This window comes from Diachasma alloeum, unplaced genomic scaffold (assembly GCF_001412515.2).
Source record: "Diachasma alloeum isolate Michigan unplaced genomic scaffold, Dall2.0 Dall_scaffold_00198, whole genome shotgun sequence".
Taxonomy (NCBI): Eukaryota; Metazoa; Arthropoda; class Insecta; order Hymenoptera; family Braconidae; genus Diachasma; species Diachasma alloeum.
Window position 1 is genome coordinate 1,602,722 of NW_021680363.1, and position 27,619 is coordinate 1,630,340.

A 27,619-nucleotide genomic window follows, 5' to 3' on the forward strand; every position below is an offset into this window, starting at 1 on the left:
TTGCACTCACAAAACAATTAATTTCACTTCCACTAATAAAAAAAAAACAAAAAAAATTTACTGAACCATGAAGAATAGCCACAATGACTCGAAATAACCACGACACAACGATAAAAAAAATTCCTTTTCCTCAGTCTTGACACATATCACAAACGACACTGATTGAACCACTCGACACACCACTAGACCCTTCGAAGCCACAACAGACAACTGTTTGTAAACAAACAAAGGCTGCCGGCCGGCATTCTGAGGCCTCTGGGTCCCTCGTCACAAAGAAAGAATCACATTCGTCCGAGTGACTCGTCAACTCGATAAAAATCATTCTCACATTGCAAATCACCGCACGATGCATCAACTGAGTCCTTTGTTATTGTTTTGTCGGCGTTTGTACCCAACGCTGACTCCCCGCGTTCACCGGGTCAACGATTATCGTGAATTTTCATGGAATCGACACGACTACGGCCACCGCCGGAGAGACACTGGCAGACACTGGCGTCGAGGCAACATGGCGTTGGCTCGGAGGGGCGGCGCATGCGCAGAGACACGGCCGAGTAGTCGCCGTGCATGCGTGGGAACTATTGAAATCCCGCTAAAGTCCGCGAGGTTTTTTTTTTGGAACGAGAGACGCGACAAGTCTCCCATGTAACTCTCGTTTATAATTTTTCAATTGTTATAGAGTTTTGGGACAGTTCTCTTGCGATGGGAGAAAAGGATAGCGCCCAAATAATCGTGAGTTGATGGATTAATTGATTTGAGTCAATAATGAAGGATTGTTGATATTGCTCTAACCTATAAACCTGCCGGTATTCGTTCCATACGATTTGTCAACTTAAAAAAAATGAGTGATTGTTCATAAAATGGTTGTTTTTATTTCGGAAACAGGGAATTCCCGATGCTCTCTGTAGTAAAGCAGGCATTGCAGCAACTTGGCGAACGGGAAATCAATTGGGGGTCTTTCCACATAAACAAACTAATGCACACACTAATGGTAAATATTATTAATTATGATAACGATGAGTCGAATTGATGTTTCTATTATTAACGTCACGATGGAGTAAATTATTTTCCAATGTATTCGTCAGGGTAATTCGTTCAAGAACGAATTACAAATTTAATAATCTGAATTAATAATCAATTTTATCATTTTGAAAATGAATTATTGATTAAATTATTTTGAACCTTTTCTTTAATCAGAAAAAAATTAGATAGTTTACTTTTTTAGAGTAATTCATAGAATGAATAATTTCAATTCTTTGAGATTACGCCCTTTTACTATTTCGTTTTTCACAATTCAGACAGAAAGAGTGATTTCTACCCCTGCGAGGCTCGAATCCACCTTCTCCGCCAAGAAGTCATTCTCTTCCACCCGACACTCAGAAAATTAGTGAATGAAAGCAACGGAGTATTCGTATCGATAAGAAACATCGAGAGGACTAAGGCGAACGAAGCTAGACCGGAATTAGTGAAATACAGCAAGCAGTACAGATCGATTCTTCGAGCATGTGTCGAGAGTCTTCAGGAGACTGCTGCCAAGGCAATGGCAGACAAGAAGAAACTTCTGGAAAATTTTCTCACTATTTTCTACAACGTCGAGTGTGTGTGGCACCTGACGGAGATATTATACATCGATACAATTCCAGGTAAAAATAGCAGAATAAGAAATTTTGATTATAATTTTTTTCATTCTTTAATTACGATAATTCGAGATATTATTTTGAAAGGGCAGTGGCTATTCACACTCCTGCGTGAATCCCTCCGATACACTCCGTACACTCCATACACTCCATGGGGTTTTCTGAGTGATTCACACTGTAATCAAAACTGTTCAATAAATAACGAAAAAAGCCCCACAACGTCAGGTCATGTTACCCGTCCATTCTAAATCGGAGTTTGAATTTTTGAGTTTAACACCATGTTATGTATATTATAAATAGTTTAAGTTATTATCCCCAAGCACACAGTTACTCAAACTGAAATGAGATGTATCCCAGCTATGTTCTTCCGTCAATAACTAAATAATAATAATAAACCACCAATTCTCTCGATCTTCCAGGGGACGTCGTTCTCCCCCAGCTGATGGAATGGGTGCGTTTTCACTTTCCCTCTCGGGAATTAACCGCCACCAGGATCCTCTCGAAAAAAACAATCGGCGCCGAGTTAGAGTGCCAAAACTACTGGGAATCAGTATTCGCCTGTGCCCTGCATGGAAAACTAGACGTAGTGCGTGCCCTCCTCCTGTACCACAGTAGCGCCGACAATCGAGGCTTCGTAGCAGCCGAGAACATTCTCCGAACAATACCCATATACAACGTCTACGGTGGTTACTCAATAAACGAATTCACAATGCGCTGGAAGTACTGGCAGCTCGATCTCACCTCAAACATCGAGTGCAAGACATTTTCAGTGGACGACAATTTGGATAAACTGATGAGACTGGTTGTTGGTGATGAGAGTGTCCTCTGGGAGTTGAGTAAATACACTGACGCCTGGTACGAACTGCTAGCTGCTAAGTTATTCTACTCGTCACCGTGCTGCAAGCAGCCAGAACTGGCGAGACATGCCAACAATATTGCTGAGAAATGGCAGGCGAGGAGAAATCTTGATAACATTATTCTCGCTCTAATGGAGAGTGATCTGCACCAGGTGATCAAGCAGATTCAGTACATGAATGATAACGGATGGTTTGCAGCACATCTCACTGATCTATTGTACAACAGTGAGAAGCTCAATATCATGGACAAAGATCAGTCCAACGTCACTGACAAACTCCACGAATCCCTGATACTGGATTACGGTAGCACATTGATGGAAAATTCATCCTTGTGGCAGTGTGGGGCCAGTTATCTGGAGCACTGTTCCACCCAGGGGCTGGCGAGGCTGGAGACACTTCTGCAGAGCATTCCCTTGAACAACGAGGCCAAAGTCCTCAAGATCATCAATGTGGCGCAGGCCAACGGGCTGGGAAATGTCGTGGCTAGTGTCGCGAAAATCCAGGGAATCAAGTCCATCAGGCAGGGGAGACTGGGGAACGCCTTGGCTTGGGCTCTCAAGGCACAGGATGGGCCTTTTGCCACGTACATTGCTGATCAGTTTCTCAAGAAGTACGCGGCGAAGGGAGAACTCGAGTGCAGGGATCTCCTGGAGAATCTGGGGAGGTACATGCTGACTAGTGATAGGCTGACCTTCTTGGGGAAGTACTGCGAGTTTCATCAGATGTATGAGATTGGGGAGTTCAAAGAGGCTGCCAGGCTACTCATCTCCCTGATTGTGTCCAATTTGACGCCCAAGTAGTGAGTATTTTTGGGATTTTAGTGGGGTCTTACGAATTTTAACTTCAATTTTTAACGGTCTTGCCTTCAGGCCTTCAGCCTAGAATACACTTCTTATGTACAGCATCAAATTGTCTCTATCAGGAGCTGTGTACATGTGATTCAATATTGATGATAATCAGACGTGAGAAGAAGAAAGATACGAATTTTATTTTTCATTATTCTCCATTTTTTTATCTCTTTGAGAAAGCTCTGCGATTTTTTATAAATTCTCGTTTTTAGGAAAAATTTGATGTGGATTTTTGAGATTAATTTTGTGGGTTCAATTAAATGGAAGTTATTTCAATTGTTTTTAACAGGCCGACATTTTTTTAAAAAGGAAACAGGTTTTTCAATGAATATTAAATCTAAATTAATATGAATAGAAATATTCAGGTATAATTTAACGTGATCCGATTGGCCAGGATTATTCATAATAATTAATTTAGAAGCGTTAAATGACCCACAATCATATGAAAATGATTTTTTAAAGATTGAAGTCTAGAAAAAGCCTTGAAAAATCAGAAAAACGAATGAAATAAATCCTTCCAACTCATCAAAATTATCATTCATGAAATAACTTCATAAATACAAGAATACATTGTTAAAATAAATTATTCCAACATTTCGTCATTTTTCTGTACAGTTTCTGGCCGATTCTCCTGTCAGATGCGATACCCCTATTGGAATCTGAGGACGTGATCCTATCGAGTGAAGATACATTCACATTGATGAGGTGTGTAGAAGAGCACGGAGGTGATCCTGAATTTCAGGATAAGGTTGAGATATTCAGATTGGCTGTTGCGAGGAACCTCTCTCGAGCCCTAATCCTCGAGGATTGCCAAATCGATTGATGAATCATGATTTTTACTCTATGTGATTGTAAAATAAAATGTATCCACTTTTTAGAAGTAATTTTCCAAATAAATGAGTCGATGAGATGCCAAAGTGTCATTTTTTTTTTAATTATCGTTGACAATGTGTCGGAAAGAGGTGGAGAACAGAATGAATAATGGGTATGAAGAAACATTTATGCACGTGCATCGAGGAGTCAACGATGTCGTGAGTGTATTGCCAATGTGTCTAGTCTGTTTTTCCGGATAATGGCGACTGACGTCACAGGATGTTCCGCAGTGCGTGGTGGAATAGCTGTAGTTGTAATTTTTATTGAAAACTCAGTTGTGAAACGAAGAGGAAATTTTCGAGTGAAGATGATTGGTAGTCTCTCCAAGACTCTTCAGACACGGACGAAAAAATTTTATGGAAAAATTGAATTTAATTGAAAAATTCGCATAAAACAAAGATTTTTCGGGTGCAAAATACGTATGGGAGTATCGAATAACGAAGGAGTAGTGCTAGAAATGACATTTCTTGCGTGTACAGAGAATGTAATTTCTTTTGAATTACTAAATCGATTTTAGCGACAAAAATTTTTCATTCCGGCGCACTCTCTGCATGTTTGCCACAAAAAAATCCTTTTTTGATAATTTTCAAAAAACTATTTTCTTGGCAAAAGTAAGACTTGTTTGAGAACTTTGTCGTTTTTCTCTCAGTGTACATTCGTCTGATGTTAGCGAAAAACTGTCTTTCATTACAGTTAATTTTGTTGTTCATCCCCAAGTTTATAAATCTTCAGTAGCGATCAAAGAAAAACTTGTAGAAAGAAAAAAAACACAGCGTTCGTTAATTTGTCATAGATGCCGACGCTTCGCTAAATATCCTTACAGCAATATTCCCCGAAATGTTATCCTCAGCATAAATAGACGCAATCCATTTCACCGATAATCCCAATTAAAACCCCCGGGAATTCTCAAAATATTTTTCCTCTCTTATCGCCGACACGACCTCCACAATATTGTCTCCAAAAATATCCCGAATCACTTGATCCCCCCTCAGGAATCTCATGTCCCTGTTTATCAAACAACGACAAAACCGCTATCAATATCACTAATTCCGTTCCTCCAGTACAATTCAAACAATTATCAGACGACTTTATCAATAAACACACGACTGTGTTGCAATCAATCCGGCGATTGCGTCGTGCTTAATCCATGTATCAATTGGTCAATATCCCAGGGACCCCAAATCGATTTGTAATCGATGTCGTTGTTGCTCCCTTGAATGAACAAGTACATTGGTAAATTGAACGGCGGGCATCCGCCTCACACCTGCATTTTTCATTTCTGCACACCTGGTGTGTGAATCAATCCCATACCCCCTCGTACGAGACTTGAATCCATTATTTTGCATCCTCTTCGGAGCGAATTTCATGAATAGCCGGAAGTAAAAGTGACACGCAGCATGTACGACAATTTCTGTCGAGTGCTCAAAAGAATAGTACATTATTTTAAAGATGTACTACACCCTTTCGGCCAAAATTCACGTTTTTTTCATTTTTCTGGCAAATTATTAATCGGATTGACCCGAAATAATATACCTTTTTTGCGTTTTATCATTCTTGACTGACTCACGAAGTTTCATGATAGTGCAATCATTTTCCTGCATTTATTCTAAAGCTTTGTGAATTTTCGAAAAGTTTTAGAGAAAAATGCAGGAAAATCATTGCACGATCATGAAATTTCGTGAGCCATTAATTAATGATAAAACGCAAAAACGGTATATTTTTCACGTCAATCCGATCAACAATTTCCCAGAAAAATGCAAAAAACGTGAATTTTGGCGAAAAGAAATTTGAAATTTTCGTACTTTAATTATAAAAGTATTCACTTTCCGCCCTAGGTGCACAATATGCTATATCCTCTTCAGATGATCTTAAAAACAATAATATGAATGACATGATACTAATAATAAAAATAATAATAAAATAGTAATTGAAAATTCAACTGATTTTCCATAATTAGAAAAAAATTTAATCCATTAAAAACAAAAAGATTTGATTAAAAGATTTATTATTCATCTGTTCTCCTTGAACCGCAATTCGAGACACTGTATCAAGGATTGTCCGGTAACCCAACACGATACGGGCTACCGAACACGCTCTGCAAACTATTACATTCAAAAAGATCCCACATCTCAAGCTGCCGATTACCTCATATCCCTAAATCCAACACCTCCGCAAATCCTGAGGTATGAACGACGCATCACGCTCGAAAAAATGTCGAATTTTTTAAAAGAATCTGTGAAAAATTAAAATCAAATATAATTTTCCAGTGAATTCGCCAGGTTTTTCTTTGAAATTTTTCCACACGTGATGAATAAAAAATTAGGCCACCGTGATTCATCAATAATTCACGCAATTATGAATCGTTAATGTGTCACAATGTCACTTCCGGTGGTAATAAGAGATGTTGCTTTGAATTAAATGGCATTGAATATGAATCATTGGACGTCTGCAGTTCCGCGGATTAGAAACTAGATTAAGAATTATATGCCACTCAGGTTTATTGCTTTGTCAATCGATATGCACTTGCTGGTTCTCTCACTCTTGACATTTTGCTCTTTCGACTTTATTTCGTAATAAAATAAAAATCCGAGGATTATTTGATTCAATCTTCACATCCAATGCAATGATTTTTGTCAATTAAAAAATTAAATAAACATCTAGGTGCATTAAATTGTTTTTTGGTATATTTTAGGAATTAATGGAACAAAATGGATCGTTTTCATTAATTATTTTCAATGAATTCGACTGATTGAAAAAAGAAAGAAATGAAATGATTCAAATAATTTTCAATTAATTACATTTTTAAAAATATATTCAGCTTAATTTTTCTAGTGTCTCATAAATTTGAATGGAAAATTGAATCAAGATTTACAGTTTCCATCGATTTCCTCGTTGAGTAACGAGAAAATAAAAGGAATGTCTTTTTTTTAAGACAAAAATTCCTGCATTTTTCGTGAAAATTTGAAAATTTGCAAGATATGGATGGAGAAATTTTATAAAAATCTCTAGAGAATTTTCACTAAATTGAAATCAAAATGATATTCGGAAATTTTATAAAATCATTTTTTTACATATTTTGGGAACTAAAGGGGCGAAATAGGTCATCTTTTGCTTCCGCATGTGGAACGATAATGAAAATAGAACGATTTCCATGCTTTCATGCAAAGAAGCACTGAAATCGTTCTATTTTCAGATTTTCTAATTTTGTTTGGAAATGATGCATCTTTTTATAAATTTCACATAAAATTCCAAAAATTCTCATTTTTTTCAATTTACTTTTAATCAATTAAAATTTCCGTGAAAATGTAAACACTTCCAGGATTTCACTGAATAAAATCAGATGAAAATCTCCCAGGAATTTTCTCGAAAAAAGAATCCAAATAATGATTGAAAATCATCTTCAGGGTCAAAACCTCGAGATATTGAATAATACTTCCTAGTACCGAGAGAATCGATTATTATCTAATACATAATAAAGCCTGCGGTCTGATGAATGTGTCCTTTAACGCATCAGTGACGTCTCACGTTCTGAATTCCTCTCCCCCAAGATTACCGCAACGTAAGCCTCAAAATTTTTATGAATTCCAAACGCACCAACTGACAATAGACCCATAAATCCCCCCGGGTATCGTTCACTCAGCTGACAAATTAACTTCAATTACTATCAGCATCTGTGGCCTGAACTTTACTTTAAGAGGCCATGAATTGTGTTAAGGCCTGTTATACAATGGGTTTTTAATCGTCACCTACTGATAAAATTGCCAGCGTGTGATTTCAAATCTTATTACGCTAATTGGGAATGACTAGGAATTACGTGGATTATTAGTGCGACCTTCTGGCGAGAGGTAATTGATATTTTATCGTTTGGATGTCAATGGGATTGACAAATTCATCTCGTTACTGAGGTACTATATTTTTTTATAGTTCAAAAAACTCAAAGAACAACTTCTGTTAGTCTTTGGCCGATTTTTCCTGTAGAAATTTTCTAGAGGAATTTCTCCACATGATTTTTTAATTTTTTCTATTGTATCTTTCTCCTATTTTTATTCAAAAAATCAAACCACAAAAATTGGAAAATTTGAGCCTAGAAATTTCTATAGGAAATATTTCGATAGAATATGTTTATACAGAAAAATCGAGTTCCGTTAATGTTTTCGGGCACAAACCAATAGAAAATTTTGTAGAAATCCAAAAAATAAACAATTTTTCAATTTCCCCCCATTTTTTTCATTTTAATTGTCTATTATAATTGTTTTTAAATCATTCCCAAACTAAGAGAAATCTCCTTCTCAATTAAAAAAAAATCATTCAACCTTTCAATTTATCCCCGAGAGGAAAAGAAATTGTCTTTAGTCTCGCATAAGTAGAAAAAAAGTGCTTGAAGATATGAGAAGAATCCTTACAATTCATGCAAAAATACGTCCGGCTTTAATCATACCGTTGGGTCTTCAGAAAACATCCTGGAAGCGTACAACCTAAAACTTGGTGGCTTCAGTGCCATTCATTTTCACTGGAGCAAACGAGTACTGCCACAAAAGACTGGAAAATAAGCAACACCGTCTAGCCTTCGTTTCAAAAATAATTTGCGCTCTTTTTATCGGAACTGAGAGCTCCCCCAAGTTGCCTCGAGGGATCACGTGTCCTCAATTACACTTTTCTTCGTTAATGCTGAATTTTATTTCATACTGCTTCTACTGATTTCAACGATATTTTTTGCATAAATTAATAAATTCGTGTTTCCATTTCAATAAAAATGTTGTGATAATATGAATTAAATAATTCATTCCTTTGATCAAGAAAACATTCTTTTTTTTTAATTAAAAATTTATTTAGTCGCATCTACATCGAGGTTTCTAACGACTATTTATAGAAAAAAAAATGCAAAAAGGAAAAAGAAATAGAATGAATGCAGAAAAGAAAAAAATTAAAAAATAAATAGATATAAATAGAATATTGAAAGCAAAGTATTATATTAGACGTTTTAACAATTTTCAGATTCGACTAATGATTTTACATTTTTTAAAAATAAGATTCAATTTTAGAGTAACAATCGTCACCGTTTAGACATTTTTTCAAGCCTCTAGGGGGATTCGATTCAATACGGATTCTGTTATAGCTGTTGAACTCGATTAATAAATGTTCTAATGATATGGGTTCACCACGGTTTCCACATATAATTCTCGGGTTTTCCAAAGAAAACATTTATTTATGTTAATTTGTGGAGATTTATGTTATAAAAATCAATTTTCTCCCGATGTAAAAATTTTTAACAGTCTGTACGGTGAAAATCGGATAGAATTGTCGAAAAAAATCTCACAGTCGCGCCCGTTCAGTCGCGCGGGGAGAGGGGGAAAGAGCGAAGCGAGCGACGCGAGCAAAGGCCACGCCCCCTGGTCCGTGAATAAAAATGTAAATAAAGGCAAAAATTAATTTTACACTGGAAAGGAGCTTCAGCTATTTGTAAATCAAGTTTTTTTTTATTGAAATAGATTATTTCTCTGGTTGCAATCGTCAGAATTCAAGGTAAATATCAGATTATTTGTTAGGATTGAGATCTGACCCTCGACTTTCGGACGGAGTGGGAAGTGAATTGAGTTTATGGACGAGTCATCCTGTTCCTGGTCGCGTGCCTATAATTATCCTCCCCTTATTCATAGTTGAGTCATTTGCTGGTGGAGTCGCGGGAGGCATATTTGCATGGAGTGAAATTTTGTTAGGGGTAAAAAATTGGGAGTGAAGCGACAGATGTTAATGACTCAACACAGCTTTAGGTCATCAATCATTCATATTCAATTGACAAAACCTAAACTGTCAAATATTTTCGGATGATATTTGTTATTGAAAAATTGCAATTTGATGAAAAAATCCATGAAAACAGTAAATTTCAGTTCAATCATTTTGTGAAAATTAATAGAATTCAGGGAAATTTTGGTAAATATATTCTGAAATTGATTATTAATATATTTATGTAGTTGAAATGTTTATAACAATTTTTATGCAATTATTCGTCCATTCATTCAAAATAAAAACCTGTGATGTAAAATCGTTAAACCTGTTCAAATGAATTCATTCGTCTTTTATAATTACGAAATTATCTCAATAACTATTCATTATATGAGAAAATTTCATAAAATCTTTTTTGTAGCCGACAAAATTCTCCACAAAAAATGTCTTATCACATTTTCTCCCCCAACCCTTCACTTCACAGATAATCCCCCAATGAAATCCCCAAAAATTCTACATTCTCTCAATTTTATACAGATGGCAATAGCAATGTCAAGCTGTTATTCCCTGAAGGATCGATATTGCACTAGACCTCGGGCGTCCCCAACTCGAAAATAACGATCGTGCGAAACTTAGCAGTCTCCCCAAGGCCTAGATACACTATATAATGCTCGTTATATACAAAATGTCTCGTCTCCCTCAATTTCTCGCATGTTCTCTGCTTTCACGTACCGATATACATTGAGAATAGAAAAAAAAACATTATGACTCATCGTCCTTGCTCACCAACAACACGGCATTTGTTGTTATGCACAATAGGGATAAACTGATAACGAGCTTTTGTCACGAAACAGCTATACACGTGAGTGAAGACGTGCTCCACGCTGCACTCGCATGATTTTATTAATTATGTGGAGCGAGATGATTTTTTATTTCTCCATCGACCCGAATTTCAATTGTGGCAATGCCTCTTATCAGTGACTTCTTCACCTAGTGATTGAGAGAGTGATAAGGAGTATTGAAATGTGAATTGCAGTGATGCATTCTCTAGAAAATTGTTGAATTTTTATTGGATTTTTATTTGAATTCAGAATTCAGAACAAGGGCCAATTGATTTTGACGATAACCAAAAAAATAATTGTTTTAATGAATCCAATTGTGATTTAAAATAATCTTCACAATGCCATTTTGATCGAGTTCGATCATAAGATGGATTGCATTGTCTGTTGTTGAGAAAATTTATTTTGAAATCAATATTCAAAAGGAAAGGTAACAAATTTAATATTGGGGTAATGTTAAATTATGTCATAGAAATTCCATTTGAATGAAAATGTATAATTTATTAGAAAAAATATATTGACTATTGTTGTGCTAGAGTAATTTCCCACTTGTTGATTCCAGAATCCACGAAAAAAAATAGAATTCATACCCCAAAATTCGCACAGAAAAAGCTTCACGCCACCTTATAGGATCAGAGAATTTTTGAAAGTCTTAGATAAAAAGATTATTCTGCTAATTGACTCCTTTTTCACTTCATATAAACTACTCATTTAAGGACATTGTAAGATTTGCCACATGTTAGATTGATACGCTAACAATTTATGTATATTTTTGTAATTTTTTTTCAGCAGAATAAATCATTAAGTTGAATGCGCAAATAAAAAAAAATTCAAGAATTCAGTTAGGAAGAATCGAAATGAAGTGCGTTAAATAGAAATACCACATTTCTCTTCATTTTTCTCTATCAGATATTTAGATTTAAGAATCGCACAAAATTACATAATTTTCAATGTACGTCGGCCCGAAAAAATCAACAAAATTCAATTCCACGAAATGACATTCAGAAACAAATATGTACAACTGTTCATGAAATCTTTGACAATGATTACTCAATCAACATGATAACGAGCACCTTTGGGAATAAATACTGAGTAATCTCACGTAAACGTGAAATAATTGATCGAAAAACATCTCTCGATAACTTTCTCCAAAATAACTCGTCACAGATATAATTCCATAATCGCACAAATGTCGTATCCAGACGTCGACCGCTTTATCATTTCCTCATTATGAATTCTTTCCCCATGTGAAGTCATTAATAATGTCACAGTGGAATGCAATTTCAATGGCACTAAATGCAAAAACAGAATTTTCCGGTTTTAATTCAGACGAGTCGGAATTTTTTATTATTAAGAAAATTTTATTCTGTACTTGATGATTGAAGTTCACTTAAATTGACAGTAATGCTGTTTTTGAATTATGAATCAGGTGTCAGCGGAGGAATCTATGATTATAATTAATTGTCATTTATTAAATTATCATAATTAATTAATAATCATAATTGATTAATGATAATGAATGATAATTCATTATCATTATTAAGTTGTCATTTAGTCAATTAAATTACAATTATTTGTAAACATAGATGTCTGTTGATTTGAGAATTGCATGAGAATGAAGAGAAGAATTTCAAATATTTCAATAATTTCACTCGCTCCATTACGTTTTATATGCGTGATGTACGATAATTCAATTCATCCAGAACAAACTCTTCAAAATCATAAAATCAACAAGAAAAAATTACATTCCTTAAATTCTTCAATTGATATCTTCCTTAACTGTTTGAAATTTCCTGCTTCACTTTATGATAAAATTTGTTTATAAATTAGTACAAGTTGTTTTGAAGTTTAGATAAAAACCGACTTTGTTCAGGAATTTTAGATTTTTTCCCCTATTACATTTATCATTAGATGACTACATTCCCCACAAATTAATAATAATACTAACAATGAATTATTGATCAATCGTATATACTCAAAGCCATCACAATTGATTGAGTGTCAACATAAGAATTCATCCTAGAAATAATGATTTCCATTACTGAACAGTCATTTTATAAGAAAACGTCATGTAATATTTGAAATAGCAGGAAATTTCATTTTCAAAAAAAAAATTTCTGACAAAAAATGTGAAAATCAACGTTGTCTGTTTTATGGCGGATTGAACGACAAAAACTTGAAATATTTGAATAATTTCACTCGTTCCATTACGCGTTACATTCATGGAATATGGTCATTTAATTTATCCAGGAAAAATTGTTCGAATGAATAAAATAAAATAAAAATTAACATTCCTTGCAAATTCTTCGACTAATGTCTTCCTCAATTTGAAATTTCCTATTGCATTTCATGATGAAACATTGTTTACTTGTATTTATCGTTCCCCTCCATGTAGTCCACGTAAATTCTGTGAATTACTGCTAATTCATGAGTCAGTCATTCTCCGTCTGAAGCAATTACCGCCCATCTTCGAAATTCATTGTTTGCTAATTTTTAATTCAATGCTCCATTGGTATATTTCCTCAAACAAACGAGGAAAAACGGGGAATGTTGCTGCTTCAGAATGCGATAATTATCGTGACGTAATTACAGCACAATTGAACCAGGCACTATTCATGGCTACGTGCAGTCACCCACGTAGCACTTGTACAACAAATTTTTCCCAGTTGTGAGTTCTATATCTATTTTACTTTGAATTTTTCATCCACTAAATCAATCGAATTTAATTTATTCAATTTATTTTTCATCCAATTCATATGTTTATTTTATCTTCATTTTTTACATGGAACGATATGAACTTCAGGACTTGTGAAGATAATCTGGATTTTTTATGATTCATGTTTTGCAGTAGAAAAAGCCATAACAGCCAATATGAGCATTAAAAGTAACAAATTATTGATGACGTGGAAATGAAGAGTTTTACGGAAAAATGTCAGGTGTTTTTTATGTAAAATTTTATTGGCGATGAAAAATGTCCTTGGATATGTGTTCGTAAGCTCAGTCATTACCGGGAAAATTTTACAATTATCAGTAATTAAAGTCAAAAAACCCGAGAATTCGCATTTTTTCTTATGAAGTTTTCAACAATTTTTCAGATTACCTTTTGCACAGAATTACTGTTTTTTCAAACATTTATTGTTTATAAATAAATAATTGAAATTGTTTAAATTTTCGGAAACCGTATTTTTTTAGGAGATCGATTTCCGGTAAAATTCTGAATATGAATAAATTTGTTACAATTCCGAAAATTTATTGCTTTAAGCACGTTAAACTGTTTCGAAAATTGCACTTTTGAGGCAGGTATGACAAGGTATTATTTCGATACGAGTGTAAAAGTGTTGTTTGACTCGTGGGAGTTGTGTAGCACTCACCGAAGACGAGTGCTACCCTCCCAAGGATCAAACAACACTTTTACTGATATGGGTTCACCACGGTTTTCACATATACTTCTCGGGTTTTTTTGAAGAAAACATTCATCTATATTAATTTGTGGAGATTTGTGTTATAAAAATTAATTTTCGCGACCGCTCAGTCGCACGGGGAGTGGGGGAAAGAGCGAAGCGAGCGACGCGAGCAAAGACCACGCCCCCTAGTCCGTGAATAAAATGTAAATGAAGACAAAAATTAATTTTACACTGGAAAGGAGCTTCAGTTATTTGTTAGACACAAATATATCCGAATTTCATCGTCTCCGACACTCGCCGAAGACGAGTGCTACTCTCCCAAGGATCAAACAAAACTTTTGCGCACTCGTATCGAAACCCATTTTTCATCACAATGTGTTGGAAAGTGAGATTGTACTCAAAATTTCACTTTACGCACAAGTGCCGAAAAAAAACATTCATCCATGACCCACTAATTGCCTCAATGTCTCGCCTGAAACCCGGCGAAATGAGTTTTCATGTTCGAGAAAGAGGGGGATTGACGATCAAAGGGGGAAGAAGAAGTTGATACGAGTGAACGATGTGGAGGAGTTGGGGCTCACGACGAAGCCTGGAGAGGGGATGACTCACTGGCAAACGCCGCAAGTTCTTGGTTTCGCACCGCTCAGTCTGAGCGTAACTATCTTCTACCACTGACACGTTAATTCGATATCGAAGAAATGAAATAAAAAAAATCCTCCATCTCTCCAAATTAAGACAGAATGACCCTGAATGCGCTTATTATCAGTGAGTGAACAGTGAGGGAATGTCAGGCACTCCAGTGAGTGAGCATAAATTTTGATAGCGGTAAACAAAGCAAAACAAATTGAATCACTAATTTAATTGACAAAGTAAAAGGAAAAATTATTAGAATTTTTATCTTTGCGTCGGGAGATTTTTTTTTGTGCCAATTTTTTTACTCGGTTTTGGTGACAGTTGTGGGTGAGGGTGAAACCCCCTTCCGGTGTCATATTTCAATATGACGCGTGAGAGTGCGAATAAAGAGGAGAGAAACCTCGAGTGATCAATCAAGATTGTTCGATAATTAGCCTCGAGGCTAGTGGCAATTAAATCGAACTAATGAGTGAGTAGAGCTGTTAGGATAAACATGTACGTGCGAAGGTGTGGATTAAGTCCGAGTGGTGTGGATGGAGATGTGAGGAGAGTTTGACGCTGACAAGGTGAATTTTACGTTCAATTTTTATAATTTTTGGTAATGATTTTTGATAATTGTCGATTTATCTTGCAAACTTGCAGTTTTGGGGGAAAATGTATTAATGTCTTTTTTGTAGCTGATTAAATTTGCGAGAAAATATGTATTCTGAGATTTTCTCCTGAAGCCAATCATTACCGACATAATTCGAAATTTAGCAAGATGAGAAATATTTTCGTTTCGTCAATTCACTAATGTGTTTAATGGTTAATATCTCGTGATCGGTAGAGTCGATTTTCAAGTTTTTTTCTTATTTTAAAGGTATTTTTGAGGGCTTTAAAATGAATTTTGAGTTATTGAAATTGATAGTTGAGTCGGGAGATATTGATGATTGAAGGAAGGTCAGTTCATCTAATTTTGTAAGTTTTTTCTTTTTTCGTTCATTAAACAATTAGAATGAAATTTCAAGGGCTTCAGTGGAAATTCTGATGTCTAACTAGAGATGATGGGAATATATTCAGCAGAATGAAGAGAATACCAAGTACTGCAGCATTTACATGTGAAATATCCAGGAAAAACAAGTTTTCCCATTGAAATATTTAGATTTTTCTCGTTTTGTCAATTAATTTATAAATTTTTCATAAAAACCTCAGGATTTTAGAGGGATAAATAGATGTTTGCGATACACTTCTTTGTATTTCTTCTTTCGCATCACAAAAAAGCTCATCATTCAAATATTTTCTTCCAATTTCTAAATATTCATCAAAAATTAAAGTTTTTATTGGAATTTTTACTTGGAGCGGGACTTTTTGGCCCCAGCGTGTTAGCGCGACTTGAACACGGCAATGGTTGCGCCAAAACGGTGGCGCCAAAAAGGCACATACCCATTTTTACTCATCTCGTTCCATCAATTCAGTAGCGAAGCGGTGAACCGGGTGAAGTCGATTTTGACTTTTGGTTAGTTTTTGATGAATATCTCGCAATCTAAGGGAGATAGCCAAATTTCGCTCACCATCTTTTTTATAGCCCTCAATTGGCTTTACAAAAAAGGTGATGACAAAAATTTTTCTATCTCTCTTAGATTCCGAGATATTCGTCAAAAACTGGCCAATACTCAAAATCGACTTGACCCGGTTTGCCGCTTTGCTACTGAATTCGTTGAATTCTCGTTAAATAAATTATAAACAATGATTAATAAACCTTTTATAGAATTTCTGCGCATAGAAATTCGCGCTTTAGAGCGGAGGGGAATCTACGGCAGAAGGTTTCAACGAAAAACTCGACTACTTAAAGAGTTTGAAATTAAATTAAAATCAAAACACCAGGAAAGTTCGGGGTTTGTGTGGGCGTTCGCTATTCTACTGGATAACAAGAAGAACATGGCCTTGAGCTTACGAGGGCGCTCATTTATTTTGAGAGAAGTGGTGATTCATGGTGGGACACAGACATTTTTTTCATTATTTCGTCAAATTTTAGTCCCATCTCCAGTGGATTTTCGAAAAAATTGAGCTAAAAAATTTATTAAAATTTTTGCTGTCGATTTGTGTAATGAAATAAGTTCCATAGAATTTTCTCGCTATCACTAGGTTTTTCTATGGAATTTATCCGTAGGAGTTTTGAAGACAGAAAATTTCACTGAAATATTCGCCACGAATTATTCCAAAACTATCTTCAAAACTCTTGGAGAAAAAAGTTGAGAAGCTTCAAGATAATGATTATTATTATTTTCAAAAACTTTTAATAATGCATGAAAATATTCGATTGCATAAATATTTATGGAAATTATAAACAATGAATGAAGATGTTTCCAGAGTTATCCAAACAAATTCTTCTAATTTTAATTTTTTCACTGAAAAATGCAACAAAAATTCCTAAATATATTTTTTTCAATTCCCTATGACGTTTGTTCTTGTAACAAAGTAAGTTCGCCCTACGATACTCAAGAATTTTTTATTTGTCATGAATACAATTGTGTGGAGAAAGTTTTCGAAGACAGGAAATTGAACTCAAACATTCGAAACGAATTATTTCAAAAATATCTTGGAGAAAGAAATTGATCAGCTTCAAGATAATTATTATTAGCGTTAAAAAATTGTAAATAATGAATGAAAATATTAAATGTCATGAATATTTACGGAAGTGATAAACAATGAATGAAGGCATTTCCAGAGTTATCCAAACAAATTCTTCTAATTTTAATTTTTTAACTGAAAAATGCCACAAAAATTCCCGAATTATTTTTTTAAAATTCCTTGTGACGGTTGTTATTGTAACAAAGTTAATTTACTATATCCTTTCATCCTGATGATGAGCGAGTTCATATGTAAATAAGTCTAATGGATTCAAAATGGAAAAAAAGGAGTTCATCAACGTGACATTGCGCAATGGACTATTCAGCTAATGTCAGTCACTGAAAAACGCAATTGCCATTCAAATCATCTGGAAAAAAATGAGGAAAGAAAAATCGAACGTCAAAGATCCTATCCTGAACCGTAATTGATCTGTCGTCACAAAGACGTTAAACCCTGTGAGGTATTCCCAGTTCTTTATTTCGTTCTGATAAGAGTTTTACCAGTCATGGAAACACGAGTATCTCATCCCGGCCTTAATTTCATTTGATGCAATTCCAACAGCTGATTAGATGAATGAAGTCAGAATTTCATTCTTAACGAGGTTGTTATGAACGCAATAATTTCTTTATTTAGAAAAATTGGAAAGGAAAATATCTAAATGGGAAAAAATTAATTGATATTTGATGGTCAATGTATTGAGATCAGCAGAGTGAAATTTGACGATTTTTTTTTCATTTTGAAGATATTTTTTTAGACTTTAAAACGAAATGTGATTTACTGAAATTGTATCGCTGTGGCGGGAGATATAGATGATTGAAGAAAATTCATTTCATCTCATCTGCCAAGTTTTTTCATTTATTGTTTATTAAAATAATTTTTTTTTAATTTCCGAACACTTAAAATGATATTCTGATGTTTAAGGATATCCAAGTATCTTTACCACATTATAAATTCAACCATTTTCAACCATCAAATTTGTCAATTAAATTGCGTGAGAAAAATTAGAAAAAAATCAATTTGAAATATTCAACGTCATTAAAATTACATTTTGCATAGAATTATTATTTTTTTCTAACAATAATTTATAAATCATTGAAATTGTTTGAACTTTCAGAAACCTGATCTTTCAGGCATGAAATAGATTTCTGATAAAATTCTGAATATGAATAAATTTGTTCCTATTCCGAATAAATGATTTTCATGGTGGAAATAGGGATGGCCATCAATTGATTTTATTTGTGAAATATTCAATGCAAGTTGAAATTATCCAGAAACTAACCCCCGTCTAGAAATTGACCTGTTCACCCCACTTGAATATTTTCACAGATTCTCCTACAATTTTAGTGGAGAAGTGATCTAAACAAGAGAAAATCAATTGATGAGAGAATAAAATTGGACGATTTTTTTTCTCATTATGAAGATTCTTTCACTGTTCATTAAAATATTGTTAAAGCTTTTAAAGGGCTTAAATTTAAATTCTCATGTTTAATTGCAAACTTTGAGATTCTTTCCACTAAAAACCATCAAAACAGAGAAACATTTTTAGATGTCCATTGAAAATCTCATTTTAAAGCCGGAAAAAATACATTGTAAATGAAAAAAAATCCTCTAATCAAGTTTTTGATGAACTTCTCCCGGAATTCCTTCACAATTCAACTAAATAGACCGAGACCATTGTCTCTCTGGGCTCATCGAGGCACGCGAGGACGCAAATTGCACACATATCCCCCTGATTGTGCACCCGCAGTCACAATTGTCCCATCCAACGTTCACAAGTATAACTCTGTATCATGCAATTATCGTATACCGATAAGTAATGATAGGACTGGTGAGGAAACTAGTAATAAAATATCCAGGAAAAAAGGGTTCATGCTGACTACTGGACTGCACTTCCGAGCTGAATGCAATCTCACATGTTTGTCGGGCTAATATTATACGACTCTGAGTCATATTTACACACGAATATGTGATATACACTGTGTTGAAGGATATAATAACGATGGATAATGTAAAGACTGATCTTTACTCGCGATTATTCGGGGGAAATTAATGAACGTCCGGGTAATTAATTCGCTGAGGTATTGCTGGTAGACACGAATGCCGAGATATTATAGAAAATATGTGGGAAAATTTTGTGATTTGTTTGGTTTAATAAATGATTATGAAAATATATTGTGGAGTAGTCCAACACGTGCGAAAAAATTTCATAGAAAAATCCAGAAAATTCGCCAGAAAATTCTATTGAATGTCTATTGAGCTTTTTATTAGTTTTTGGACGATTTTGTTGACAAATTCGATTTTTCAATAACTTCGCACCTTTCGTTGTTTTTTTGTTTGATTTTTTAAATGAGAAACGGAGAGAATTAGAGTGGAAAAAAGTTAGAGAATTCATGTCGTGGAATTTCTATATAAAATGTCTCAATAGAAATAGAAAACACTGTATTATATTTTGAAATTTCTATTAAAGAATAAGCTCTACCGAGCTTATTCTATTGATGCATTTTTTATAGAAAAAATGTCATATAAAAACTCAGAAAATTCGCTAGAAAATAAAAAATAATACGTAATAAAGTTGCAGAATTCTTCAATAGAATCAGCCAAAAACTAATAGAACCTCTATAGAAGCTCAACAAGAACTCAATAGAATTATCTGTCGATTTCCTAAATTTTCAAGTGGAAATAGTTATTTTGAGAATAATTGCAGAATTTTGCGGGACTGAATTCCAAAAAATTTAAGCATGAATTTTTGTTTTGTTGAATTTGACATCTCAGTACCAAAGGCAACTATAAAAATGAGTTATAAATGATTTTTTTCTTATAAATTTTCTCAGTTACAAGTAGTTTATTTCACTTTTTTGTAAAATCACTCGTTTTTCACATTATTTTAGATTTTTCCAGTGATGAAATGGTGCCTTGGTAAAAAGCTCGGTAATAAGTGCCTCCAGGAATAGATTGTCTCAGACATTTTTTGTTTGAAATTTCATGAGCTACAAATATTATTTCATCTTCTTAAGGAAAACATTTCAATAAATAAACATAAATTTTCCTCGGAGAAATGAAAATACCTTTCCTCAAAAGGAAATCATAACAACAATCCTGTAAGAGCCCCCGCTCACGAGGTCAGCCAATAATACTTGCAAATGATGTCTTTTTCCAGCCACAACTCCCCGACAATTGAACCGAGGGAAGTCGCATCATAAGAATTCCGACACCTCCGCAAAAACAAAACCCAGAAAATAATACCATTGAAAACGTGGTCATGGTCATTGACCAAAAAATAAAATGTAGTAATGATTGAATGGCTATTTCTGGAGGTCGTTTGATGTACCAATTTATGGTTGGCGTTACGACCCCGGGGGTAACGAGGATGGCCATGACCTCAGGAACAAATAAGTGGGCTTCGAGGGTTGTGGTGATCCTTCAGCTTGCAGCATGGAGTGCTGTTGGTATAGTGCTGCTTCAGAAAGGAGTTACGTCATTGCAAAAAAAACCACACGATAGTAATAACGACACGCAGGTAAATGTCAACATTTTTAAGATGTTTTAATCGAGTGAAGGATGAAATGAATTTAAAAAGTTGCACTGAATAAACTTTTTCATGGACTTTGAGGCTTTAGGGATGTTCACGTATCTATTAATTTGATCTCTACATTGACTTCTAATTTTCAGGACAATGACACTGAATCTAATTTAGGGGGAAAAAATCATGAAATTTCAGATTTCCCTGAAAATTCTGTAAAATTCCAGAATTTTAAGCACCATAAAGACGAGAATTTCTCACTTTATTTGAATTTCCAATCTAATATGAATATTCAGTGCCAAATCACATTGAATTTTCAGTGAAATCTGAAATTTCATGATTTTTTCCTCCTAAATCGCATTCAATGTCAGTCCTGAAAATTCAAGAATGTAATGACCGGAATTTTTTGGTTTTCTATTCATTGTCAGGAAAAATGGAACTGAAATTGACATTTCTCTTTAATTTTTCCACGAAATTCCTTGAAATTTCCGTGGTAATGAAATTCGATAAAGATTTCCAAAAAGTGTACCGGAAATTTTAGACAAAATTTTTCAACAGTGTACAGTTTCGTACAGACCACACTGCAGACACACTATCAGCCATTTTCAATCATCAAATTTGTCAATCAAATTGCGAGAGAAAAATTTGAAAAAAATCAACCAAAACATGATGTCTCAACCTCCCTGACAAATCTCTCTAATTTCCAGACGACCCCCAGTTCCCAGAATATCCGCCAGCAGCCGGAGCTCGCAGTGATCCCGATGATCGAGCAGAACCTGCGAAACCGTCTCGACAAAATTCCGTGGAAGGACCCCGAGCTGGACCCGGAGGACGAGCCCCGTGTCCTGGAGAGCGTGGAGTCCCCGAAGAGCGACGAGTCATTAAAAAATACCCAGAAGACTGCGAAGAAGCGAACGAAATGGGCTGATCTCGAGGACAACTCCTTCCCCATCTCCACCTTGAAGAACCCAATCTCCCTCGAAACAGAAAGACTCGACGATAAGACTGACGACTTCAACATCACAGATAGAATACCCCAGATGCCTGACGAGCCAGGAACATCGAGCCCTCCCCCGACAACGAAAACAGGGATCTGGGAGTCTCGTAGACGACTCAGACTGTCTCACCTGAGTGGAGGTGGTGCAGCAGCAGCTGTCGCCATGGTGGCAGTGGGTGCAGTGATGCTGGTGCTGGGTCCAGCTGTCATTGTCCTTCGGGCACTGGACGAGAGACGACAGGAGAGGAGATTTTTGAAACTGTCCGGACGGGATGACCTCCCACCGACGTATGAACAAGCTACTTTGATGGACGAAGCTCCTCGTTACTCCAGTCTCAGTTTGAATACTATCCTGGGACCACCACCGCCACCCTCACCCACACCAGCTCGAGTGCATCTTGTGTGAAGATGATGAAGAGCGCAAAGAGGTGGGGCAGAACGAAATGAGTGGGTTTTTACGTTTTGTTAGAGGTCCAGTTAGAAGTGGATTTGAGAGGAAAATTAATGGGAAATTTATAGGAAATTTTGCAAGGTGCAAAAGAGGTTTGGAGACATTTTCAAGTAGAAATACTTGTTTTGGAGATGATTGCTCTATTTTCGAGGAGCGGAATGAGAAGAATGGAAGAATAGATTTTTTGTTCTGTTGAATTTGAAATTATCTTGCTAATGAGAGGATCTAGGAGGAAAAGTTATAAAGGATTTTTTGTTGTTAATTTTCTCAGCTACAAAAAGTAAATTTGGCATTTTTTTTGTAAAATCACTCGTTATTTAGATAATTTTAGATTTTTTCAGTCATGAAGTGGTAAACCTTGAAGGATCAATGCTTCATGTTCTATTGAATTCGGAATAAATTGATTCAGATATTTTTTGTTGGCAATTTCATGGATTAGAAAAAGTTCATTTGACATTTTCTTGAAAAATCCCTTGTTTTCGAGATAATTGAATAACTATTCCATGATTAAGTAAAAATGAAAACTCACATTTTCCCATCTATATAAATCTGAAATTATCCCCATAATGAGTGGTTAAAAAAACTCCATAAAGTATTTTTTACTCCAAATTTCTTCACGGACAAAAAAAGCATTACAAAAATTCTAAGTTGTCACAACTCAAAGAAACAATTCCTGAGGACAACCAAAAGAAGTGATGACGATAACATATCTAAGTGTTCTTACATTAAAAACATTGATAAGTCAATCCCGCGCTCGAATGAAGAATCATTTAAATGCAGTGAGTCATTGAGTCATCGAAAGCTCCGTCCAAAAACGAACCAAAAAGAGAATATAAAAATCAAGTTACTCGAGTGCAACAAACTTTGACGTGAAAATTTACAAGACAATGAGAATAAAAATGATACCCGAGTGACTGAGGTGGTGATCTTCATTGGCCTGTGATGACAGTGACTTCACTCCGGGCCTTTACCACAAGCCGTCGAGAGCAATTATCCTTAATTGACCGGGAATTGACCCCGTCGAACTCTCGTACAGTCGCAACTTGTGAGTTCCAATGATTATTGCATTTGTATCGTGTTTATGAATGTACAAATCAAATAATTAAATTGTTTTGATAATTTAAAAGACGATAGTGATGAGAGTAAATGGATTCGGTGGTGGAGGGAGTGAAAAATAAATGAGAAGGCATCCAACATTTTTTGTAATTGTGAATTAATGCAGAAGATAAGTGATTTTGGGATGAAATGTCGAATAAAAAAGCTTTGCTGACATTTTTCGCTTAAAAAAATGTGATAAAAGCGAGTTCAACGATTTGGAAATTTTCATAATTTAAAAATTAACTCGAGAATGAGTAGTTTTAGGAGGAAATATCGTAAATTTTTTTTTGTAGCCCTTAAAATTGTGTACAAAACTGTCAAACTGTCATGTGAGCAATTTTTTTCAAGTGCGAATGAGTTTCCTCATGACTTGAAAATGTTTGAATACCCTTAGATCATCGTCTTTCGCCCCTCCACTCCCAAATATTCATAATCGCACGTTAAATGTCCCCTCGAATCGCGAAAATCGAGTCATCGAGGTAGTTTAGTCGTTCTTGTGTGATCAGGTGTTACAATTGAATGTTAATTCGACTGATGCGAGTGAATCGTTCATCGAACACTTCCCGTCAAGGAGAATATTCCAACAGCATTAACCAAGATTCAGAATTGTACATATGACTAGTGTTATAATACTTTATATATTTATAAAAAAATTATTTGTAGAGAGACGAATAAAGTTACTTCGAACTTTTGATTACAAATGACGTGAGTGTTTCGTCATTAATCGATAAAACAATCATCGACTTAACGATCATTCAATAAAAACTAAAAAATCATCTGGTTGTTCTCTATTCCATTACTTTGAAGCTGAAATTATCGGAAAATCTAATTTATTCGATTTTTGAAGGTCCAAGAGTCAAACAATCATGCGAACAAATTTTTTTCAAGTGCGAACGAGTGTTTGCTCATGACTTGAAAATATTTGAACACACTTGATCATTATCTTTCCCTCTCTACTCCCATAGATTCACCATCGCGCGTCAAATGTCCCTCGAATCGCAAAAACTGAGTCATTCAGGTAGTTTAGTCGTTCCTGTGTGATCACGTGTGTTACTATTGAATGTTAAATCGACTGCACTGTTGGAAATTTTTTGAGATTTCAAGGAAGCTATTATAGTGAAAAGCACGTAGGTTTAAATGAATGAAGGTTTATTTATTTAATGAGGCGAAGAAATAAATACAAAAGGATGTGTCAAAAAAAGGAAAAAGAAAAGAATGTGTAAATAATAGAACAATTGGAGAAACTACAGTTTCGTTACACTACTGACTCTCATGAGTGTGAAATTGAATTTAATTTAGGGAAAAAATGACTGAAATTCCAAGTTTTAAGTAAAATTCACGGATATTGATGAGTTTTTAGTGGGAGTGAGATGGAAATTTTACAACTTGATTGAAGTTTTTGTGGAACATGAATACTCAGAAACAAAATGACATGAATGTTCAATTTTTCCCTGTATTTTTCTGAATTTTCATAGAATAATTCAGTCGCGAAGCGGTAAACCGGTGTCGACTTAGCTCTTCGCTGAGTTTTCGAGGAATATCTCCGAATCCAGGAGAAATACCGAAATTTGCATTATCATCTTTTCTATAGCTCTCGATTCTCTCTACAAAAAAGGTTATTACAAAAAATTCGCTATCTCCCTTCCATTCCGAGATATTTATTAAAAACTGACCAATACTCTAAATCGACTTGAACAGGTTTATCACTTCGCTATTGAATTGAACTGAAAACTCAAGTGTTTTTTTGATTTCCAAATTATTTGAACAGAAAATCAATGGAATATTTGATTTTTCAATAACAGGATTTCCTGAAATTTCAGTGGAACTTAAACACGATCAAAATTCCCAGAATTTGGCACGGAAAATTCAGAAGAAAATTTTTAACAGTGCGACGCAAGTGAATCGCTCATCGAACACTTCACATCAACAATGATATTCCAACGGCATTAATAAAGCTTCAGAATTGTACATATGGCAAATGCAATACCTTAAATCAGTACCGAAGCGGTAAAATTGAGTTTATGAGGAATATTTTCGAATCTAAGGGAGATAGCGAAATTTTCGTAATAACATTTGTTGTAGCTCTCAATCGGCTCTACAAAAAAGCTTATAATAAAAATTTTGTCATCTCCCTTAGATTCCGAGATATTCATTGAAAACTGGTCAATAGTCAGAATTGACTTGTACAGTTTTACCACTTCTCCACTGATATATTCATAAAAAAATGATTAGGAGAGAAGAATAAAGCAATTTCAAACTTTTGATTACAAATCACGTGATTGTCTCGTCACTAATCGATAAGGCAATGATCCATTGATAATTGGCTGACGCATACCTGGTCAGCCCTGAGTGCATGACCACTCGCTACCAATAAAATCATCATCTCAATTAATTCGCTGATGATTCCAAGCGTTGTGACTCGAGTGAAGGGTATCTGGACGCATTGAGAGACTGTGGTAGGGACCAAGGCCTCCCCAGTTTGCTGGTGAAACCGTGAGATGGCTAACAACAACTAATGGAGCTGAAATGGACAGAACAGAGGCGGCACCGCTGACCAGTGGTAAGCATTAATAAAATATTTTGCCGAATTATTTGCCAACGAGTGAGGAAATTTTATTCCTGTTCACCGCAATCATTTCAAGGTAATTATCATTTTTCACGGACTTTATGGAGTTGTGGGGAAATATGTCGCTCCTGCAGTGCACATTCAAACTTGTTGACGCCAAAAGTCACGGCTGTGTTTACACTTTAAACGTATTACAACTGTGTTGGGTAATGTTGTATAGGTGTAACGGTGTTTTTTATCGGGGGGACTTGTCATTCGGTAGTATTGGCTTCGTGTTCGCTGACGAAGGCCACGAGAAATATCTGCAACTAGTTTTAGGATTGTTTTTGCTCAAATTTAAGTCTTGAATTTTTTTTTGTTTTTGCGCAAATTTAAGTTTTGAATTTTTCGAGTTTTTGCTCAATTTTAAAGTTTGAATTTTTCCTGTTTTTGCGCAAATTTAAGTTTTGAATTTTTCGTGTTTTTGCTCAAATTTAAAGTTTGAATTTTTCATGTTGTTGCTCAAATTTAAGTTTTGAATTTTTCTTGTTATATCGACCCATTATGACTCGAAAAATACGAAAATGCGATTTTTAGACCGGGTCCGTACGTATGTATGTATGTGCATTGAGAGAAATATCGCGTCATAATATCGCAAAACTATAATTTCTTGCGCCAAATATCTCATCTCTTGGGCATAAATTTCTTGGGGTAAGAATTCCGGATAATGTGTCAGACAATGTCAGATTTCCGTAAAGCCTTCATGACTTGAATTTAACATGAACATTTCATGATAAATTTTACTTGCCACAAGAAATCGGTTTTTACGAGTCACAAAATGAGAAAATGACATAAGATACTAAAAGCTTCGATTCAGTCAATCATGAATCAGAGGCTTTCATATTGAATGAATAGAGAGTTTATGCAGAGGAAAACCTCCAGATATTGAAAAAATATGGTCATCGTTTACGCTCAATCGCTTTGAGTTCGAAGGAAAGCAATATCTTCTTTTACTTCTGTCAACCTTCTGTCGTCTTTTAAAGAATATCATCTCATTGCGAAAAAATACGTGATCTTGTCATTCAGTAACTTCGTCCTTAACCCGAAGAGCATCAATTTCTTGTCAGAAACGTACCATTTACCCTACATTTTGATTCATTTAAAAATTAACAAAAATTTTGGACTTTTTGAAAATGAGAATTTCCGGGATATTTTTGGATATCATGCGTCAAATGAAGTCAATAATAGCTGAAAATGATTGTTTTAATGCCATTAAGTCGAAGGTAAAAGATAATTACGGTAGCTCTATGCAGAAATAAAATTTTTTTTTCCACCCGGAGCCAAAGTGCCATATTTAGCCTTTTTCCGGGGGAAAGTCGACTTTCGCCAAAATCGAATTTTTCCGCCGGGTGAACGCCGATTCTATACTTTCTGGCCCGCCTAATGTCACTGCGCCCCTCACTTGCCCTAGAAATGAAGAAATAAAAAAATTTTTTTTCCCACCCGGAGCCAAACTGCCATATTTAGCCTTTTTTCGGGGGGAAAGTCGACTTTCGCCAAAATCGAATTTTTCCGCCGGGTGAACG

The 27,619-nt window shown here is 35.1% G+C and overlaps 3 protein-coding genes across 6 annotated transcripts in view; all 3 read left to right on the forward strand.

Annotated features, from left to right (window-relative positions):
* The first annotated feature begins 602 nt into the window (after positions 1 to 602).
* Positions 603 to 4,249, forward strand: LOC107048918 (nuclear pore complex protein Nup85). Its single transcript, XM_015272365.2, has 5 exons — positions 603 to 729; positions 883 to 988; positions 1,296 to 1,640; positions 2,054 to 3,290; positions 3,955 to 4,249. Exons 1-5 carry the CDS (start codon positions 700 to 702, stop codon positions 4,160 to 4,162), a joined length of 1,926 nt encoding a protein of 641 aa, XP_015127851.1. The 5' UTR covers positions 603 to 699; the 3' UTR covers positions 4,163 to 4,249.
* Positions 4,250 to 14,843: 10,594 nt separating this feature from the next.
* Positions 14,844 to 24,264, forward strand: LOC107048889. Its single transcript, XM_015272329.1, has 3 exons — positions 14,844 to 15,378; positions 20,580 to 20,939; positions 21,650 to 24,264. Exons 2-3 carry the CDS (start codon positions 20,721 to 20,723, stop codon positions 22,343 to 22,345), a joined length of 915 nt encoding a protein of 304 aa, XP_015127815.1. The 5' UTR covers positions 14,844 to 15,378; positions 20,580 to 20,720; the 3' UTR covers positions 22,346 to 24,264.
* Positions 24,265 to 24,516: 252 nt separating this feature from the next.
* The window catches only part of LOC107048934, a 13,087-nt gene continuing 9,984 nt past the window's right edge, over positions 24,517 to 27,619 (forward strand). The window contains exons 1-3 of one of the 4 annotated variants that reach the window (XM_015272386.1): positions 24,517 to 24,615; positions 25,291 to 25,453; positions 25,791 to 26,048. In XM_015272386.1, coding sequence (XP_015127872.1) covers positions 26,015 to 26,048 — 34 coding nt within the window. In that variant the 5' untranslated portion in view covers positions 24,517 to 24,615; positions 25,291 to 25,453; positions 25,791 to 26,014. The remainder of the gene's footprint in view (positions 24,616 to 25,290; positions 25,454 to 25,790; positions 26,049 to 27,619) is intronic. The other 3 variants (XM_015272385.1, XM_015272387.1, XM_015272388.1) reach the window with 3 other exon arrangements.